The sequence below is a fragment of the Coregonus clupeaformis genome, chromosome 13, assembly GCF_020615455.1.
Source record: "Coregonus clupeaformis isolate EN_2021a chromosome 13, ASM2061545v1, whole genome shotgun sequence".
In the NCBI taxonomy this organism is placed as follows: domain Eukaryota; kingdom Metazoa; phylum Chordata; class Actinopteri; order Salmoniformes; family Salmonidae; genus Coregonus; species Coregonus clupeaformis.
The window spans coordinates 47,404,596-47,421,004 of record NC_059204.1 but is presented as its reverse complement, the minus strand read 5'-3'; the positions used below and the strand labels follow the sequence as shown (position 1 = coordinate 47,421,004).

General features: G+C 44.5%; 1 protein-coding gene across 4 annotated transcripts in view; it reads right to left on the bottom strand.

Annotated features, from left to right (window-relative positions):
• Positions 1-1,160: 1,160 nt before the first annotated feature.
• The window catches only part of LOC121579654 (calcium/calmodulin-dependent protein kinase type II subunit alpha), an 81,005-nt gene continuing 65,756 nt past the window's right edge, over positions 1,161-16,409 (bottom strand). For 2 of the 4 annotated variants that reach the window (XM_041894434.1, XM_041894436.1), the window contains 4 exons: positions 10,167-10,242; positions 8,558-8,652; positions 1,920-2,161; positions 1,161-1,684 (listed from right to left, as the gene is read on the bottom strand). In XM_041894434.1, the coding sequence (XP_041750368.1) occupies positions 1,929-2,161; positions 8,558-8,652; positions 10,167-10,242 (404 nt within the window). In that variant the 3' untranslated portion in view covers positions 1,161-1,684; positions 1,920-1,928. The remainder of the gene's footprint in view (positions 1,685-1,919; positions 2,162-8,557; positions 8,653-10,166; positions 10,243-16,409) is intronic. The other 2 variants (XM_041894433.1, XM_041894435.2) reach the window with 1 other exon arrangement.

Below are 16,409 nucleotides of genomic sequence, written 5' to 3'. Positions count from 1 at the left end.
AATTCATTATTAGCACATAGGGAAACAAATACTGTAGCTTATAGAGTTTATATAACTTTCAAAATTGTCCAATTTTTACATTCTTCTGACAGTAAAAAGATAAAATAATTGTAAAATCTCTGAGAGTACATCTGAAATGTCACATTTAACAAATTTGAGGACTAGATACCCAAGCAGAGAGAACCAATGCTCATTTTACACTTGCATGCAATATACTGTGATTTTAACACTGGAGAGTAAAGACATGGAAGGAATGGAACACATCAACAAAACAAAGTCACTTAAAATCATTGCCATTTTAAAATCCACACCAAATCTTTATCAGAACACGCTATTCAGTATTTAAAAAAACAATCTAACTTATTGCAGAAAATCCTGGGGTAGTGTTAGTGGTCTTTTGCAAATTGCTTCTTACTTTGGACTGTAGTAGGCAGAATACTGTACTTTACACTGTCCGTTGCAAGTAAGTTAAACTGCTCTAACAAGCAAGAGGGTTTGTATTGATAACACTAAAAGGTAGGGAAGATCTATATACCCACAGTCCTCATTGGAAGAACCTAAAGAAGTGCTTTGATATTACTTCCACATACAGTACTCTACCCATGTTAACCCTCCCGTTGTCCTAGGGTCAAAATGACCCGCCACTGTGTTGAACCAACTTTATTTAATTTTTATATTTTTTGGATCATTTGTGAGAAGGAGGCAGTGATACTTTCTTTAAAGTCTCACTGCCTCCTTCTCACAAATGATCCCAAAAATAGAACAATTTAATAAAGTTGGTTCAACACAGTGGCGGGTCATTTTGACCCTAGGACAACGGGATATAGCTGTTTCTGTAGATGTAAAGATGTGTTTGTGTATAGTATTGAAGCACAGAAATTGCAGTTTGTTGCCCTAGTCATATAATCACATGAGGTGAGTGGATATTCAGACCAGCGGTCCACCATTTAACCATTTAAACCTGTGAGGGGAAAGTACGGTTTCCTCTGTTGTCTACGTTAGATGTGGTCGAGGCACCATGATCATGGGGTGGTGGATTATCAACTGTGGAATACACCATTAGACATTCATAATCTAAAGGAACATTTCACTGTCTGTGAACGCTTGCCCACTACTCATAATCCAATCCATGTCAAGTTAACAAACATATACAGTAGATATTTTGGCTTCAATGATACAGGGTACATCTTTAATGTTTCCATCATAGCTTTCAAGTCCGGGTTCAGAGAATTGCATTGCTGTGGGTAACGGTATGGTGTAAGTGCAACTGCATTGAAAAGGCCAAGTCACGTGTAAAAAAATCTAGGTGGCGATTACGGCAACTGCTTTAGAGATTCAATCCTACTCATATATCCATTTGTACTAATTGTGCCTCTGCCAAGAAATATGACAAGAAAAAAAGAAAGTCAGAGCAGAGACAGAATTACAAGGGCTGAGATGTTCCTGAAACGCACAGCATATATACATACATGAGAGCCTGACATGGTGTGACATTTATGCGATTTGCTTGTGACGAAGTTGAGAGGAGTAAACTGATTTCAAGTAAAGAGATGAGATGCAGTGGGCTCGTGGTTCCTCAGGCCGGTCGGTGGGCGTCCCTCTGTGTCCCCACGCAGCCAGCTGGTTCCCCACCAGTGTCACTCAGAGAGACGTCTCACTCAAACCCTCCCGCTCTGGAGCTCAGCTGGGCACAGGGGAATAGACAGAGAGGTTAACTTACCTCATTCAAAAACAAATAGGAGGGAATAGAATATATGAAAAAGAAACATTGAAAACATATTACAGTAGTCTATGCCTGTCTAGCTAACGTATCTCTGACATTGAGTAATAGTAGGCCTGCATGAAATTGCTACAGCTCCCACCAGATGGCAGGCACTGATCTGAGATGAGTGTCTCCAGTACAGACAGTAGACACTCACCAGACTGACTTACTTGGTGATGGCGGAGGGTGATCCGGAGCGGTGGAAGTGGACTATCTGCCACTTGCCATCGCGGCGGTGCCAGATGCGTGTCTCCTCAGACTGGGCGGTGCGAGGCATGCCGTTGGTGTCGATGTACTGGGTGATGCGGATGTAGGCGATGCAGGCAGCTTCCTCCCCTATCAGGTGGATGTGGGGGTTCAGGATGGTGGTGTGGACAGGCTTGCTGTTCTTAGACCACACTGGGGGAGGAGTAGCAAACACATAAGACAATGGTTAGTCAATGAATAAGTCATTCTATGACTACAGGAATGTTCACAGTGGTTTATGACTTGGTGTGCTATATTCTCTCTCACACTGATGATGTCGCTGTTCCATTATCAATGCTTTATGGAATTTACATTTGAGAGGGTTCATTAATGTCTCTCTCAGCCTGCCACGCTCTCATTATGTTTCTCTCCCTTTCTCTCCAGTTCTCTCTTCGTCACGTTCTCTCTTCCTCTTTCTCGCTCTGTCATTTTCCCAATTAGCCAATCAAGCCCATTAGAGCCGTTTCCACTGCCCGAGAGAACAGTGGCTGATATGAGAGGATTAGAGCGGAGCAGGGTTGGTCCATTACTCATCACAAATGAGAAATCAGGGAGCAAATGAACCAAAAGCGTGCTGTCGGCAGCCACGGCTGGCTACAGCCACTGCATCGGCTAATGAGCACTATATTCACTTACAGAAACTGGCCCCAAGGTTCTGTTCTCCACAACTTCCTGTAATCCTGTAATTGCCACCTTGGTGGTTTACTCCTGCAAATGTCTTTATAATTATTTGTTTTAAGTGTTTTTTATGTGCATTGTTTTTTATAAAAAACTTCATAAAGCCTTCATAAATACTACATAAATGTGTCACAAATCACACATTTATGTCATGCTCTATAAAGGGCATAACTGTGTGACATAACCACCTATGTCAAATGTGATATAACCATGTGTTTTATAAAGGGTGACATAAGCAACGCTTTATAAATCATATTAAATAGGCTTCACAAAGCATTTATAACCTTGTCATGCATCTTGGAAGAGCATTGCAACGCCAGGATAGTGGGTTCTATTCCCGGGATCATCCATACGTAAAAATGTATGCATGCGGGCCTGCCGAGTGTCGCAGTGGTCTAGGGTCCCCTGTAGCTCAGTTGGTAGAGCATGGCGCTTGCAACGCCAGGGTTGTGGGTTCGTTTCCCACGGGGGGCCAGTATGAACATGTATGCACTCACTAACTGTAAGTCGCTCTGGATAAGAGCGTCTGCTAAATGACTTAAATGTAAATGTAAATGTAAGGCACTGCATCGCAGTGCTAGCTGTGCCACTAGAGATCCTGGTTTGAGTCCAGGCTCTGTCGCGACCGGGAGAACCATGGGGCGGCACACAATTGGCCCAGCGTCATCCAGGGTAAGGGAGGGTTTGGCCAACAGGGATGTTCTTGTCCCATCGTGCACTAGCGACTCCTGTGGCAGGCTCGGTCGCCAGGTGTACGGTGTTTCCTCCGAAACATTGGTGCGGCTGCCTTCCGGGTTAAGTAGGCACTATGTCAAGAAGCAGTGCGGCTCGGTTGGGTTGTGTCCGTACGGGAGGTGCAGCGATGGGACAAGACTAACTATTAATTGGATACCACGAAATTGGGGAGAAAAAGGGGGTAAAATACCAAAAAAATAAAAAATGCATGACTGTAAGTTGCTTTGGATAAAAGCATCTGGTAAATTGTATCTACTATATTATATTACTCCAAAACATTTATAGGATTGCCCAACCTCTTTCCCTCTTGGGTGCATAGCCGATATTGAATGTGATCTCAACTTCCCCCCAAAATGCTGTGCTGCAGGATGACACACACTCTAAAGTGCAGTCATGCATAGCAAAAAACATTTGTAGGACCTTTTAAAATCCGTTTTAATTTTTTGCCTAATTCCATTTTGTTTCCCAAATTTTGTTTTCTCAGTTTTGTTTTTCCAGGTTTCGGATTTCCCCCATTTATTTCTGGTTGGCCCAATGTTTTTCACACTTTTTAAGTAGAAAAACAACTAAATTATATTTTCTTTGTTCACAACAGTGAACAGTCCCCGAAATCGGGCACTAGAATTACATAAAATAATAGTTACAGTGCATCCGAAAAGTATTCAGACCCCTTGACTTTTTCCACATTTTATTACGTTACAGCCTTATTCTAAAATGTATTAAATAAATGTTTTGCCTCATCAATCTACACACAATACCCCATAATGACAAAGCAAAAACTGTTTTTTAGAAATCTTCGCAAATGTTTTAAAAATAAAGAACAGAAATACCTTATTTACATAAGTATTCAGACCCTTTGCTATGAGACTCGAAGTTGAGCTCAGGTGCATCCTGTTTCCATTGATCATCCTTGAGATGTTTGTACAACTTGATTGGAGTCCATCTGTGGTACATTCAATTGATTGGACATGATTTGGAAAGGCACACACCTGTATATATAAGGTCCCAGAGTTGACAGAGCAAAAACCAAGCCATGAGATCAAAGGAATTGTCCGTAGAGCTCCGAGACAGGATTGTGTCGAGGTACAAAAAATGTCTGTGGCATTGAAGGTCCGTAAGAACACAGTGGCCTCCATCATTCTGAAATGGAAGAAGTTTGGAACCACCAAGACACTTCCTAGAGCTGGCCTCCTGGCCAAAATGAGCAATCGGGGGAGAAGGGTCCAAGATTGAAATCTTGGCCTGAATACCAAGCGTCACGTCTAGAGGAAACCTGACAACATCCCTAAGGTGAAGCATGGTGGTGGCAGCATCATGCTGTGGGGATGTTTTTCAGCGGCAGGGACTGGGAGACTATCGGGGAGGGGGATAAATGGAAGATGGCCTTCAGTACGATGTCTGGGCCCTACGAGTACTTGGTGAAGCCTTATGGATTAGCCAATGCTCTGTCGGTATTCCAAGCGACCGGGAGCTCCTGGCGGTGAAGTTGGCAGTAGAGTGGAGACACTGGCTGGAGGGCGTCACAGACCCATCCTCACAGACCATCAGAACCTGGAGTACATACGGAGAGTGAGGCGGCTGAACCCGTGCCAGGCAAGGTGGTCCCTTTTCTTTCTAGATTCAACTTCACCCTGTCATACCGCCTCGGTTCAAAGAACATCAAAGCCGATGCCATGTCCCGTCTCCATGATTCGGGAGAGGTTCCTGTCCTGAGTGCACCCATCATACCGCCCTCCCGGATCTTTGCCCCCATGCTTTGGGACATAGATGTGGACATCCACCAGGCTTTGGAGAGGGAACCCGCGCCTGCTACCTGTCCTCCGGAGCGCACCTACGTTCCCACGGAGGTAAGGGATCGGCTATTGACCTGGGCACACACATCCCTTGCCGCTGGACACCCTGTTATCACCCGCACCACTCAATCCATCTCCATTAAGTACTGATGGCCCACCTTGGCGCAGGACGTCACCCGCTATGTCAACTCCTGCTCCGTATGTGGCCAAACCAAATCTCCCCGGCACGCTCCAGCAGGGAAACTCTTTCCCCTCCCGGTGCCTCAGCGGCTTTGGTCCCATCTGTCCATAGATTTTGTTACTGATCTTCCCATCTGAAGGCTTCACCACTGTTATGGTTGTTGTGGACAGGTTCTCCAAATCTTGCCGTTTTATCCCTCTCTCTGGTTTCCCTACTGCTCTCCAGGTTGCTGAGACACTGTTCCAGCTGGTCTTCCGGCACTATGGTCTTCCGGAGGAGATCGTCTCCAACCGTGGTCCCCAATTCATGTCGCGGGTATGGAGAGCCTTCATGGAGAAGCTGGGGATCATGGTCAGCTTCATATCTGGGTACCGGCCTCAGTCCAAAGGGCAGGTGGAGAGGACCAACCAGGAACTGGGGAGGTTCCTGAGGAGTCACTGTCAGGACCAGCAGGGGGAGTGGGCCTGGTTCCTTAACTGGGCGGAGTATGCCCAGAACACACTTCATCACACCTCCACCGGGCTGTCTCCCTTCTTTTTTTTTTTATCAACTAGCTAGCTGTTTTGATTTGAAATACCAGCCTAGATCTTCCTAGATCATCTCATCGCCTGGAGCCATGTGTGTAGTTTTCTGTACATTGCTTCGGAATGGTTGCTTCAACTGCTGGACTGAGGTTTTTTTTCAATCAGAGGACTTTCAGCTGCATTTCTGCTGCTTTTGATGTGCTTCTCACCTGTGGTAACCATGGAAACTAAAGATGCAACTAGACACTGGTACACACGGGAGAGCCTGCTTCTTCTAAGACATCAATTCTACTCTCCACCAGGACTGAATGGGATGATGGATATAGTCAAGTCACAACAGCAATCCCATGTTTGGATAGGAAAGCCCAGGAAGCGAGGGAGAAGAGGGGGAGTGAGGCAGAGGCTAAGGAGACTCGCTGTGACTAACTCTGGTGGAGGGGGTGGTCGCTCCACCATCCGAGGCGGAGGCCCAACGCTGCGTGAAGATGGACAGTGTTGAACCCCTTGTGGGAGAGCGGACAGAGGACCAATCAATTGAGTCAGCAGCCTTCCTTGGTGAAAAGGAGAACTCAGGGGGTGAACTCAACCAATTGCCCCAAACGGATCTTCCTGAGGTAGACTCTTTCAAGCCCCTCGCCTCCAGAGATTTGCATTGTTTACATCTTAATGTACGTAGTCTACTGCCAAAAATAGATGAGATTCTGGACTGGATAACATCCCAGCTAGATTCAAGAGTGATGCTGCTGATCGTATTGGACCTTACGTAACCCTCAAAATCAAGAGGTGAAACATGCAAGAGTTGTTCCTTTGTGCAAGAAAGGAAGCAAAGTTGAACAAGGGTACTACAGACCAGTGTCAATCTTGAGTGTGTAGTCAAAGGTTTTAAAAAGAGCATTCCATGAACAGATCCTAAAGTCCATTGATGACCATAACATTTTACATGACCTTCAGTCCAGTTATATATTCTACCGACACTTGTTTACTATACTTGACAGATTTTATCAAGCAATAAATTGACAAGGGCAACTTCTTTGTAATGCTGTGAACCATGATATTTTGTTGTACAAACTGAAAGCAATTGGTTTTGGCACCAACTCCTTATAATGGGTGAATCCATACCAAACGGATAGGGTCCAAAGGGCAGGACATTGTCTGATGCTAAGGAGATCAAATGTGGTGTCCCCCCAGGGGACCATTTTGGGGCCTTTGCTTTTTTTGTTCTACATAAATGACATGGACTCCGCCTATTCATGCCCTCTGTTCCTGTATGTTGATGATTCTGCCCTCTTGGTTTCACATAAGAATAAGGAGACCCTAAGCAGCGAACTGACTAAAGTCAGTAAGTGGTTATCTGACAACAAACTGTCTTTGCATCTAGGCAAGACAGAATGTATCCTGTTTGGTTCCAAACACAAAGAGCTAAACTCTTCCAACTTCTCAGTCAAGTGTAATGGTGTAGCGGTGAAGGAAAAATGCTCTGTTACACACTTGGTATGTGAACTGGACCACCACATGATAGGTGAACTCATGGCTCTGAAGGTCATTGGGAAGGTTCACTCCAGGACAAAGTTCCTGGCAAGGGTAGCCAAGTTCTTGCATACAGAGACTATGAGGACCCTGGCAACATCTCTGATACAGTGCCACTTTGACTATGCTTGTATCTCATGGTTCAGTGGCATAACAAAAAATCTGAAAGACAAATTTCAAACGTCCCAAAACAAACTAATGAAAATTATACTCAAGCTCAGCCATAGGACGCACATTTGTCCTAATAATTTCAGGGAACTGAACTGGCTTCCAGTTGATCTGGTGGTGCAGATCAAACTGTTGATGTTTTTTAAAGTTATAAATGATCTTGCCCCCAGTTACCTGTCTGGTTATTTTAATTTCATTAGAGACTCTCATAGCCATCACACCAGAGCCAGAGTTGCCAATATCAGACCACTGCGATATAGGAGCATGGCTGGAAAAATCTCTTTCCTTAACACTGCTGCAGAGGAATGGAATGGTGTACCAAACCATATCAAATCCATCCCTACGCTAGGGAATTTTAAGATCAACTTTAAGAAATGGTTTATGGGCAAAATGCTTTAAAACTGCACAGGCTTAGAGAAAGTATAATTGTTTCAATGAATGTTACTTGGCAATCAATTTTATATTGATGAGATGTATTTGAGATATTTTGTTTTCATGTTATAATATTGTGTATATTTTGTTTTCATGTATTTTCATCAAGCATTTTGTGGTTGTATTGTGTTTAAAATGGTAAAATAAAATAAAATAAAAGTCTTAACCACATCTAATGAAATATAAATTGCATTTTGTCACTTATTATGGATACTGTTAGCTAGAGGTTATGGGCACAAAGGGGTTATTAAAGTGCATTCCAAAGATAAATTATACTATAGTGTCACTCTCTCCCTCACTGGGACAATAAATGGGTTGTTACTGCTGTATAGCAATAGTTTTATAGTCCTCCTGTGTACAGCCCTGGGATTTGATTACATATCCTTTCAAATTCAACACAGTTTTCCTATAGCGTGAAACTGTCTGTGTATAATGTAAAATGTATATGTATAATTTCAAAAAATATATGGTAGGAATGAAGGGGAGGCAGGGAGGGAGCAGAGCAGCTTACAGTTCTCAAAGTAGAAGCGATGGAAGTCCAGGCCCTCCACCAGGTTACCCAGAGCCTCTGGCTCAAACGCTGTCACACTGGGGTCACACATCTTCCTACAGGAGGAAGAGACGAGAGAGAGAGAAAGAAAGAGAGAAAGAAAGAAAGAAAGAAAGAAAGAAAGAAAGAAAGAAAGAAAGAAAGAAAGAAAGAGAGAGAGAGAGAGAGAGAGAGAGAGAGAGAGAGAGAGAGAGAGAGAGAGAGAGAGAGAGAGAGAGAGAGAGAGAGAGAGAGAGAGAGAGAGGGAGGGGAGAGAGAGAGAGAGAGAGAGAGAGAGAGAGAGAGAGAGAGAGAGAGAGAGAGAGAGAGAGAGAGAGAGAGAGAGAGAGAGAGAGAGAGCGAGAGAGAGAGGGGAGGGGGAGAAAGAGGAAAAAAGTGAGACAAAGAAATAGAGAGACAGAAGCAGACAGACAGAGTCAGGGATAGAGACAGTAAGACAACGGGAGAGAAATAGAGCAAGGGTTATCTTCTGTTCTGCTCTTTGAAATGCTTCAGTGAAGCGATGAGACTGACCCTCCAGTCAGAGCTGCTCATGCAGTATTTTGGGGCATGTGACTCACTCGACACAGTGTAAAAAAGTGCAGTGTTTTCCATTTCCATGGCAGATCGCCTCCTGCCCTGGATGGGAATTTTATACCCTCGGTTTTGAACAGGTGCTCTGATGACCCCCTGGCTGCAAGTTGTGACAGACATGCGAGGGACAGGCTGGGGGGTTGTTACTTCACTCAGAATGCCAAGTTTGGAGAAAAACTTGCTGCTGAAGAAATCTATATCTGGCACTGCGCAGTGGGCTGGGGGAGAGTCACACTACTCAGGCACTTCAAGATGGGATATTGGGATATTGAATTGATCACTTTGACCATTTACACATTTCTAGAGCTGCATATACTGAAATAAAACGTTATTCATATGGTTCACATGGAATATCTTACCATGCAGCATATGTACATCAAACTATTCATGATCAAGGGATCAGCTTGTTTAGCCTCCAAATGGCCTTGATTGGTCATGCAGACAGTTTTTTCCCCTCCTTGATTAGAGGAATTTAGTTCCAGACAAATGCACTGGGACTGATGCTCTATCTCTAAATCAGTAAGGACATATACCTAAGCAGTTTTCCCCTCACAACCACCTTAATGCCATCTTAGATTAACGTCTAAACCCTGAGTTATCAATTACACTGTTACAATTGAGCTAATCAGACTCTATCAGTGGAATTTCACTGAAACAGATTGTTACCAACATATGTTTCTATTCCATCTATGTTACTTATCTGCACTCTTAGAAAAAATGGGTTACCTGTAACCTACAGGGTTTCTTTGACTGTCCCCATAGGAGAACTCTTTGAAGAACCCTTTTTGGTTCCAGGTAGAACCTTTTTGGGTTCCAGGTAGAACCCTTTCCACAGAGGGTTCTACATGGAACCCAAAAGGGTTCTATCTGGAACCAAAAAGGGTGCTCCTGTGGGGACTGCTGAAGAACCCTTTTGGAAACCTTTTTTCTAAGAGTGTACAGCAAGACTGTGAGTGAACAGCAATGGGAAGGTACAGTATATGGTTTGTTTACTTACGTGTAGCTCTCGAAGTCTCCGTTGCTGATGGCTTCTATAAGCTGCTCTGTCACCTTGATGATCTCCTGTTTCCTCACTGTGAAACACAGACACAGCTCAGACACACAGCTCAAATGCACGGCACAAACACACAGCTCAAACACACGGCACAAACACACAGCTCAAACACACAGCACTAACGTACAGCTCTGCACTGAAACTACTGACAACAATCACCATGATGAATGGGACTGCAGTAAAATTCATTACTTTCCAATATGCCTGGCACTAGAAGAAATACATTTGATCCCTCCTTCGTAAAGCCCTGGGATTTGATTATATATCCTCTAAAATTCAACACAGTTTCCCTGCAGCATGAGACAATCTGTGAGGTACCATTTCAAATATACAGTATATAGTAGGAGTAAAGTGTGTGTGTGTGAGTGTGTATGTGAACATGCATGCATGTGTGTGGCCGTGTGTGTGTCCGTGCCTGTGTGTGTGTCCGTGTGTGTCCACGTGTGTGTCCGTGTGTGTGTGTGTGTGTGCTGCCTGCTGCCTCCCAGTGCTTTGCTGAGTGTGAGGGGGAATGTTCTCTGCCCACACGGAGAGCTGCTTCTGCCGCGAGAGCTTTACTCCCACCAGCTCTGGGTCATAGCTCAGAGTTTGGAAAGCAAGGTCGCGCCTTGCATATGGTAAAGAGGGGACGCTAACAGGGGTTACATCCTCACAGTTTGCCCTCCTAACTCACTTTTCCTCTTCAGTAAATACAGAACTGATAGAATTATATTTTGCTCTCTTTCTCTATAGCCTTCCTTCAGCCCCCTAACACCTCCTCCAACCACTGCAGAGAACACTGTTCTATCTCTCGTCTCACCCACTCCGCCCACACAGTTTCTCTCCATCACCCGAATCGCAGCTCTGCCACATGTATCTCCCTCCTCCCTGGAGAAATCACAATGCAATTTTCTGGAACTACTCTTGTGGAAGGAGATAAAGTGTTGAAATGTATACATTTGTTTCCAAAAAAATCAATGAGCTTCTCTAGTCAAAGAGGAGCATTAACTCACAGGCCCTTCTATTCTACACTCTTAATAATAAAGGTGCAAGTTGGAACCAAATAAGGTTCTTGAGAGCGATGCCAGAAGGGAACCATTTTAGGGTCTCTGAAGAATCATAAATGGGATGGTTCTTTGAAGATCATTTCAGCCCTCCAGGACCAGAATTGAATAGCCCTGCTGTACGGCTTTAAGCCTTATTTGCATATCTCCCAGGGTGCCTTTCGAGTTTATCTTAGAGTTACCAGTACCACACATGTCTATGTTTGCTAGCGACAGAGACATGGTGGTTGCATTCATTCATTTTCAGTCCTGTGGCCTTCACCAAGTGAGATCCTAAGTGAATATGTTGTCATTAAAATGTTATTATTTAAGACAATACAATACATATTTCATAAGGCCTTCTTTTGAGGGTCTAGTTTTACCCTAATACAGTGGCCTGAGACTCATAGTTTACAAGCCACATCAGATCTGCAAGTCACATTATGCTGTCTTGCAAAGTGATGTGTAATTCTTATTGGAATCCAGCCAGAGTGGGGATATCTAACATTTAGATTTTTTATTCAACCGCAACCAATTCAGAATGACTGCCATTGTTTGGAAGACTAATATATGAGACTACCTTAAACATCTAAACTGGAACAATCATTTCAGTAATGGGTGCGATAAATCCAAGTAACAGATTGGAATATTTTAGAAAAATGTATGTTATATATATTTGAGTAGCATAAGATTAATTAATCAATCAATGTTCATGCAAAAACATAGATACTAAAACAAACAATTGGAAAAATCTATCTGCAATAGAGCATGCTGGGAAATGAATGTATTGTAATATATGTATGAATGTGTTGTAATGTTTTTAAAATTGTATAACTACCTTAATTTTGCAGGACCCCAGGAAGAGTAGCTGCTGCCTTGGCAGCAGCTAATGGGGATCCATAATAAATACAAATACAAATATGATAATGATGGGCATGGTTTTGGTTAAACTCTGGTCATAGAGAGCAATAGTAATGGCATATTTTTGTAGGCACTAACTCCGTCATGGCTTGTTGGCCAAAGCCTATGGTAAAAGTCATGGAGTTTTTTTACGGTTTTTGGAGAAACACCGAAAATAAGATCTGTGGTAAACACAGGCTTAGGAGATCTTATGCGTTTTGTTCTATGAGATAATCTTCATCAGCTAACGTAACTTTTTGTGAATTTTGAAGCATTTATGTAATAAAAAAAGCACATAAATGCTGAATAATTCATAAAGGTCATGTTAACTGACTGATATTATCTCACAGAATATTCAATCTCTCCCTATCCCAGTCTGCTGTCCCCACATGCTTCAAGATAGCCACCATTGTTCCTGTACCCAAGAAAGCAAAGGTAACTGAACTAAACGACTATCACCCCGTAGAACTCACCTCTGTCATCATGATGTGCTTTGAGAGTCAAGGATCATATCACCTCTACCTTACCTGCCACCCTATACCCACTTCAATTTGCTTACCGCCCCAATATCTTGGGGTCTGGGAGGGAGAGAGAGAGGGATGAGGTTGGGGAAGGGAGGCTATTATTACCCCTCCAGATTACAAGTAAGTCAATTTCAGCCCCTGGATACCAGATAACTAATTTACCCTGGGAATCAGCTGGATCAGCTAATATAACAAGGAAAACCTGGCCTGGTCTGGTCGGGTGAGGTTGTTTCTTCTCTAGCGGGAGGTAAGCTTGGCTCCTTATATGGTGTCGAGTAAAGCTTAAACCATGTATTTAGATTGTAGGTAGTTATTGTAGTTAGGTATTGTAGGTAGTTTATCTAGGTAGTTATTGTAGGTAATTATTGTAGGTAAGTATTTTTATTCGGCTGAGCCCGGTGAAGCACGAGGCTAGCTAACCCACTACCTGGACCAATAAGCTAGCTAGCTAGCGGGTAGCTACTGGTAACTATTAGCAACTGTGGATAGTTGTTTCCAATGTTATTTCACGCTTAAGAGTACCTGTATTATGCCAGCTAGTTACCTACCATTCAGCTGTTTTTCTAACCTCATTATCTGAAGCGTTAACGTTAGGTAGTTAGTAGCTACTGTACTCGAAATGTAGCTAGCTTGTTGCTACCTGGATAGCTAACTAAACAATAGCTGGAACGACCTAGCTGTAATATTTGGAGATGCTTTCTCTCTGTTAGGACAGACGCGAACTGGCTGAATCAATTCAGTGGCTAGCTTTGCACTTAACTGGCTAACAGTAGCTACTAAGGGTAAGTTATAACCTACATTTATTTTTGTTTTGTTTTTACATACTGGTAACAAGAGTTGTTCAAGGGAATTCGGGACATGGGTGACTAGTTAACGTTAGCTTGGCTCTCTCTGTGTGTTTCGTGCCGTCGGAGGAGGGGTGGTTCGTTGGCAGAGAGCAATGGCTAGCTAGTATGCTAACTATTCTAGCTAACTAACTGGCTGAATAAGTTGACGACGTACTCACTCAAACTGTCAAAACTATCCCAAAACTTTACACAACGTTAGACACGGACATGAATGATCTGTTTGGCGTGTTAACACACTGGTTTGTTGTAACCGAGTATTGGTGCTAAACCGTGTTATTGGAGGCTGGCATGCTAGTTGGCTATGGCATCATAGGATTCGGTGCCCTGGACGGTTTTCACGGAAGAATACTGTACCAAGTTAGCTAGCTGAATAAACTAAGTTAGAGTCTATTCCTAGAAAACATTGAACCGCTGTAGTTTACAACAATTATAATTTCTAAAGTGGAAGTTGGGAGAGTTATATTTGAGTGTTTCAGTGAAACATAAGTGAGGGAGGCCCCGCTCTCTCACTTTCCCAGATGTTTAGTTCATTGCATTCCGATCTCCTTTGCATTATTGTAGCCTTTTTCTGTAGCCTGTCAACTACGTGTCTGTCTATCCCTGTTCTCTCCTCTCTGCACAGGCCATACAAACGCTTCACACCGCGTGGCTGCTGCCACTCTAATCTGGTGGTCCCTGCGTGCACGGCCCACGTGGAGTTCCAGGTCTCTGGCAGCCTCTGGAACTGCCGTTCTGCGGCCAACAAGGCAGAGTTCATCTCAGCCTATGCTACCCTCCAGTCCCTCGACTTCTTGGCGCTGACGGAAACATGGATTACCACAGAAAACACTGATACTCCTTCTGCTCTTTCCTCGTCTGACCATGTGTTCTCGCATACCCCAAGAGCATCTGTTCAGCGCGGCGGTGGCACAGGAATCCTCATCTCTCCCAAGTGGACATTCTCTCTTTTCCCCCTGACCCATCTGTCTATCTCCTCATTTGAATTCCATGCTGTAACAGTCACTAGCCCATTCAAGCTTAACATCCTTGTAATTTATCACCCTCCAGGTTCCCTTGGAGAGTTCATCAATGAGCTTGACAAGTTCCTTTCCTGAGGATGGCTCACCCCTCACAGTTCTGGGTGACTTTAACCTCCCTACGTCTGCCTTTGACTCATTTCTCTCTGCCTCCTTCTTTCCACTCCTTTCCTCTTTTGACCTCACCCTCTCACCGTCCCCCCCTACTCACAAGGCAGGCAATACGCTTGACCTCATCTTTACTAGATGCTGTTCTTCTACTAATCTCACTGCAACTCCCCTCCAAGTCTCTGACCACTACTTTGTATCCTTTTCTCTCTCGCTCTCCTCCAACACTACTCACTCTGCCCCTACTCCGATGGTAATGTGCTGTCGCAACCTTCGCTCTCTCTCTCCCGCTACTCTCTCCTCTTCCATCCTATCATCTCTTCCCTCTGCTAAATCCTTCTCCCTCCGATCTCCTGATTCTGCCTCCTCAACCCTCCTCTCCTCCCTTTCTGCATCGTTTGACTCTCTATGTCCCCTATCCTCCCGGCCGGCTCGGTCCTCCCCTCCTGCTCCATGGCTTGACAACTCATTGCGAGCTCACAGAAGAGGGCTCCGGGCAGCCGAGCGGAAATGGAGGAAAACTAGACTCCCTGCGGACCTGTCATCTTTTCACTCCCTCCTCTCTACATTCTCTTCCTCTGTTTCCGCTGCTAAAACCACTTTCTACCACTCTAAATTTCAAGCCTCTAACCCTAGGAAGCTCTTTGCCACCTTCTCCTCCCTGCTGAATCCCCCTCCTCCTCCCCCTCCCTCATCCCTCTCTGTGGATGACTTCGTCAACCATTTTGAAAAGAAGGTTGACGACATCCAATCCTCATTTATTAAGTCAAATGACACCGCTGGTCCTGCTCACACTGCCCTACCCTATGCTTTGACTTCTTTCTCCCCTCTCTCCAGATGAAATCTTGCGACTTGTGACGGCCGGCCGCCCAACAACCTGCCCGCTTGACCCTATCCCCTCCTCTCTTCTCCAGACCATTTCCGGAGACCTTCTCCCTTACCTCACCACGCTCATCAACTCATCCTTGACCGCTGGCCATGTCCCTTCCGTCTTCAAGAGAGCGAGAGTTGCACCCCTCCTCAAAAAACCTACACTCAATCCCTCCGATGTCAACAACTACAGACCAGTATCCCCTCTTTTCTCTCCAAAACTCTTGAGCGTGCTGTCTCTAGCCAACTCTCCTGCTATCTCTCTCAGAATGACCTTCTTGATCCAAACCAGTCAGGTTTCAAGACTGGTCATTCAACTGAGACTGCTCTTCTGTGTGTCACGGAGGCTCTCCGCACTGCTAAAGCTAACTCTCTCTCCTCTGCTCTTATCCTTCTAGACCTATCCGCTGCCTTTGATACTGTGAACCATCAGATCCTCCTCTCCACACTCTCCGAGTTGGGCATCTCCGGCACTGGTCACTCTTGGATTGCGTCCTACCTGACAGGTCGCTCCTACCAGGTGGCGTGGCGAGAATCTGTCTCCACACCACGTGCTCTCACCACTGGTGTCCCCCAGGGCTCAGTTCTAGGCCCTCTCCTATTCTCTCTATACACCAAGTCACTAGGCTCTGTCATATCCTCACATGATCTCTCCTATCATTGCTACGCAGACGACACACAATTAATTTTCTCCTTTCCCCCTTCTGATAACCAGATGGCGAATCACATCTCTGCATGTCTGGCAGACATATCAGTGTGGATGTCGGTTCACCACCTCAAGCTGAACCTCGGCAAGACGGAGCTGCTCTTCCTCCTGGGGAAGGACTGCCCGCTCCATGATCTCGCCATCACGGTTGACAACTCCACTGTATTCTATACTATTCTACTGTATCTTAGT